Consider the following 5,398-nt stretch of genomic DNA (forward strand, 5'->3'; position numbering starts at 1 on the left):
GACAATCAATTTGGTCACACTCAACAATTTGGTGCATGGCATAATGAAAATATTGAATTTGAGCATAAGATTCTTTTGCGACATTATAAAGTGATTTGACTCTTTTTCTGTGTCACAATATCATAGTGATTTGATGATAGCCTCTATTTATGTTTCAGCATATTCACAATAGTCAATAGCTTCAAAAAAATTATGGTTGGCTTTTAAATATACTATTTTGTTGGTTCAAGTGCCTGCCACTAGACAAAAAATAATCATTAATCGATTAGTATTTGCTGTGTTTCATCTTGACTTTAACGTTAATAAAAGCATTAGGTATATATGTCAGCAAAAATATACTAATTCAAAACATGGTTTAGGGAAACATACATGTCTCAGTAACAGACACAGTTAGAACTTACAACTTTCAACAGTCCGATCTTAATCAACTGTCAAAATTGTTTAAAATTAATTTTATGAATGTGTAATTTGAATTGTCCGATCTCAAATTAACAGTCCAAATCACCTACTGCGTGCAAGTGCATGACTCTCCGACAACAAAGAATCGAAGTCCCTTTTAAGGTTTCTCTCACAAGACTTCAGGTTCATAAGAAACTCTGTAGACATCATTTACACAAGTTACATCAACTTTCATGCAAATCATTAATCAAAATCAGTTTACTAGCTAGCATGAGTACAGAATGTCCTTCTCATCTTGGATATATTTATGATGAGTAGACCAAATAGTGTGCTATTTCCCATCAAAACTATGAATAGAGTCACTCCAAGACTAGATTTTTGTATTATTTATTTACAATGGGGAAATCAATAGAACCAAAATATTAAAAATAAAAATCACCACAAAACAATTAATCTGTGGAACTAACTATCAACAATGCTTTGATCCATGCTCAAAGCTGGTGCGGATTCGTCATTTTCATGGTCAGAATCAGAGCTAACAGTATCGGTTTCCTTCCCTGGACAACCAATTTGATCACATTCAACAACTTCATTGTTGTAATTTCCAAAATCAAGACACCTATTTGAAGGCGTTAAGGCTTCTTTCTTGACAACATTAAACACAATCCCATTAGGAATCTTTTCAGTCTGCAAAAGATCGCCTTCAGTTACCAGTATGCTAGATCCATTCACAACCCTGTTGTCAATTTCCTTCTGCTCGGATTCCGAGTTCCTATCTGGTCCTGTGAGTCTGAAACTATGATACTGAAAATCACGGGGGCTGGCATAAGCTACAGAGCCTCTATTTAGTTCGGTATCAACCTCTAAGTTTCGGAGAAAGTCAACAAACGTATTTGCCGAAGCGGTTCTCATCAAAGGGCCACCAGATTTAGTCCAAGAAATCAAATCAACATTTTCAGAGTCACTGCCAATGGTTTGATGCAACGAGGAAGAAGCTTCTGTAAGGTCTTCAAGAGAGCCTGATGAATTCTCTCGTGCCATGCAATTCCATGAAGGAATTCTTCTTGAAGCACTGAATTTGACAGTACTAGATAAACTGGGAGAAACTGAAGCAGAAGTTCTTTCAGCAATTCTTCTTAGTCTTCTCATATGATTGAGAATTGCCACAGATTCATCAAGAGCAAGTTCAATTTCACAATTTGCTTTTATGGCTGAAAGCTTCTCCCAGCTACATCTTCTCCCTTGGTTGGCTGCTTTTTGAAGCTCGCCATACGAAGGGTTCTGTATAATTTTTGAGTACTGAAACAAGAGACAGGTCAAAATTTACACAAGTTAATTACTTATGCACTGAAGTATCCTTGGTAAATAAAATATAAATAAATTCCTAGACTTTTTGTGAAAACGCATCATTATAGAGAACATTTGCAACATCATCATCTATGTTTCCAAGAACATTGATATTTCAACGAAGTTTTGAGTTCAAAGGCTCGATGTTAAGTTGTTAACTATTCTATACCATACTATTTGAACACTTGGCCAACTAAAGCGTCCATGTCCTTTGGGCTTGACACTCGGGAGTTGTGTTCGCCTGTCGAGTACCAAACAGTTTGGTCTAAATGACCAAGTTCACCCTATAGGAAAGAAGGTAATGACACTAGTAAAATGCCGTAACACAGGGATGACCGAGTAAACATATATAGGAGAGACCGACCAGCCTGTATAACTCTTAGGCTGGATATGATAAAGGGGGTTTGACTGGATAAGGGATGAGTGACCACATAAGACACGTTCCCTCTCCATACCTTATCCAATCATTACAAGAGAGTGTTTGATGGAGACCATGCACCCAAATTAGGGTTGGACCTGACGAAAAGAGAGGGTCCATACCTTAGGAAAGGGCTGCATATAAAAGAATAAAGGGCAGAGTGAGAAGGACAAACGTTACACTATTCCAGCAATACTAGGTTATCCTCCAATTAAGAGCGTCACTCACCCCTAAATGGAAACAGTGATCTAGATTTGTGTTTTCAGACGAGATTATTAACCATTTACACATGTTCAAATTAATATCTAGCTAAATTTTTAATAAATTAAAATTTTAAAATAAATAACTAGCTGATATTTAAATATAGAACATACCTGAGCAAGGGTAGCAGGCATAACAATAGTGACATCACCTTCCCATTCTTGAGCAAACAGTTTGGCAAGTCCGCCTAAGGGAAAGCCAAGTTCTAGTACTTGATTACACCTATGTTTCACCTCCAACACCACAAGGTGAGCAAGCTACGCAATCAAAAAACCATGTTGCATAAAATTGAGCAGTATTAGAAGTATTATGGGATAATAACACACTGAATATTCAATTGTTATCATGTGTGATGCCTTACAAATAATTATTGACAACTATACAGCCATTTTTTCAATCATACAGAGTCCAAGTGGATAAATAAACACTAAATTACATGGCATAGTTTGAATTTAGTAATCATCAATGTGCATATGAATGTATTATATATTTTGTTTGTACAAAGGTTCAAGTCCATGAGTATATGTATATTACCTTGGCAGCGAAATTGCCTCCATAAGTTCTTACAAACTCTTTCAATCTCAACAATGGTGCAATGTGAGGGTTGGCCTGACTGACAATGAAATGATTGACATTGAATAGCTCTTTCAACTGCATCATAGGTAAGTCAATCTCTAAGCTACCATCCCTCCAACGACGCGACGGCGTGGAGCCTTCTTCAGGACCTAGATTAAAAGGAGGATGATAAGGAACAATATCTCCACTTCTATTCTTTGCCATCAATTCTTGAGCTTCAAAAAGGCCAGGGAATGCGCAAGAAGCTGTCACCGCACTCCATATAACGACATGAGGCGATGTCAAGTAGTTAAGACATCTAGGAGGTTCGTGCTTCCTTGGAGAGCAAACCGTAATTCCAAGAACTCTACCTGTCATATCATAAGCTTCTTGAAATGTAAGGTTGTTTGTTAAATGCCTCAGCAACATTTGCAACTGCCTGATCTCATGAACAGCGCCGCGTGTTGCAACCCTCTTGACAACCGCGAAAATCCCACCCATTTGATCAAAAAATTGCAACGAATGCAACGAATCCTCGAAGAAACTCTGAAGCTCTGGCCATGATCTAGTGGCCACAATAGCACTTATAATAGATCCAACACTTGAACCAGCAATTATCCTAGGCAAGAGTTTATGTTTTACCAATGTCTTCACTACACCAACATGAAAAGCTCCAAGAGAAGCACCACCACTTAAAAGCAAAGCTGTTCTCCCAAAAGCATGTCTTGTTTCATGCATGAACGCAAGCTTTTCTTCCAATGATAACTCCTCCGAATTCGAGTCACAAACCATTCTCAATTGCGTCGTTACCTCATCAAGGTACTCCTTGATTAACTTAGGGACTTGAAGCCTACCCTTGTGTAGTTCCGGGTTACACATATTACCTAAATTTCGAACAAGATCAGCACGCATACAAAACATAATATCTCTAAGAGACCCCTCTTGTCGACGGCTACGAAGCTCTTGAAGCTTGTTCCCAACCAATTCAACGTCATAAAGATCTGATTCGTTCATCTTTGGAGTCAACTTATCAAGCATCTTAGCTCCATGAGCCCACTCATCATAGGTCAAAGCACTTCTCATCATATTTCTCCAAAATTTTCTCCTATAAGCCATTTCAGCCCTAACTTTCACATTTGTGTAACGTTTCAAAAAGAGTGCAACTATTGTCATCAATGCTAATATCCCTTGTGGGTTTCTTGGATGGAACCATGATAAAAAGGGTTTCAATTTCAACACCCCTCTAAACTTATACAAGAATCCTAACAAGAGTTGAAATATTTGATAGCTCAAATGTGACATAGACTTGCAAAATAGAACCCTGAAAGCTATTGTCTTACCAAGAATGTCTGAAGGACCAATTGGAAAACGGCCTACCCCAGCTTCATTACTAATATGATCCATTCTACCTAAACTGAATAATAACCAATACCCTTTTCACAAATCAAAATACTCAAAACTAAAATCTTCAAAGGGTTATCTATAAACTAAATAAAAACAACTAATTTAGGAAGATTAAGCAAACAATAAAACGGCATAATGATTGGTTTTGAAGGTGAAAAATTTAATCTTTTTTCTAACTTCAAGAAACCCAATAAGAGTAGAAGAAACTCAGCACCAAATTATAACAACCCAGAAACAATGTTTAATAAAGAAAGGATTTTGAATGAAACCCAGAAGAAAGGAACAAAATTTTGTTGTTTGTATTGGGAATTGGGAAGAGAAGATAAAGATACCTTTATGATGTGGTGAGTCGGAGCCTAGTCAGAAAAAAACATGATGACGAGGATAGAGTAGAATAAAAACATGTGAATAATCAAAGAAACATATCCAAATTTATGTGCGGTTCGTGAGTTTTGGTCTTTGGAGGAAAGATAAGAAGCAACGTGGCAAGCAAAACGTGACAAAAGACTGAGTACTATGGTTTTGAATTTTGATGTGTTTGTTTGTGACTTTCTGCAACTTGCAAATGCAAGCAACTCGAAGTGGTTTGGATTCTGAAACACAATCACAAAAGTAACAATGTTTTTCCTTTGTTTGAGGGAAACAATAACGAGAATTGTTGTTCCCACATGTTGTTTGCCTGTGCCACACGAGTAAAATACGAAAATGCTCTTCGGCAGTTTGCTATCGAAGTTTTTAGGCAATCGACGGCAGTTAACTGCCGAGGAAAACCTCGGTAGTTAACTGCCGAGGAAATCTGAACTTAAACAATTTCGGTAGTAAACTACCGAGGAAATCTTCATCTATAAAACATTTCAAAATCATTCTAACAGTATTTTTACACAAAGTTTTAAAATTCATCATAACAGTTCAAATAATAAATAAATATTGGTGCAAATGCACAACTTAATTAAACCAACATTTTTGTACATTAAACAAAGTAAAAAAAGCCCATGAAATTAAAAATAATGTCAT

At 36.8% G+C, this 5,398-nt stretch overlaps 1 protein-coding gene across 1 annotated transcript; it reads right to left on the minus strand.

The window, feature by feature from the left end:
• Positions 1-577: 577 nt before the first annotated feature.
• LOC11414821 (triacylglycerol lipase SDP1) lies at positions 578-4,945 on the minus strand. Its single transcript, XM_003625008.4, has 3 exons — positions 2,960-4,945; positions 2,539-2,682; positions 578-1,698 (listed from the first exon to the last, which is right to left on the minus strand). The coding sequence occupies exons 1-3, from the start codon at positions 4,382-4,384 to the stop codon at positions 862-864; spliced, it is 2,406 nt and encodes an 801-aa protein (XP_003625056.1). The 5' UTR covers positions 4,385-4,945; the 3' UTR covers positions 578-861.
• Positions 4,946-5,398: the final 453 nt, after the last annotated feature.

This window comes from Medicago truncatula, chromosome 7 (assembly GCF_003473485.1).
Source record: "Medicago truncatula cultivar Jemalong A17 chromosome 7, MtrunA17r5.0-ANR, whole genome shotgun sequence".
Taxonomy (NCBI): Eukaryota; Viridiplantae; Streptophyta; class Magnoliopsida; order Fabales; family Fabaceae; genus Medicago; species Medicago truncatula.

Bases quoted from the DNA above. Each gene is read 5' to 3' on its own strand.
- LOC11414821 (XM_003625008.4), bottom strand. From the start codon at position 4,384: ATGGATCATATTAGTAATGAAGCTGGGGTAGGCCGTTTTCCAATTGGT. The intron at 2,683-2,959 runs GTAATATACATA...TTGATTGCGTAG, and splicing joins GAGGCAATTTCGCTGCCAAG to CTTGCTCACCTTGTGGTGTT. The intron at 1,699-2,538 runs GTATGTTCTATA...CTCTTGTTTCAG, and splicing joins TGCCTGCTACCCTTGCTCAG to TACTCAAAAATTATACAGAA.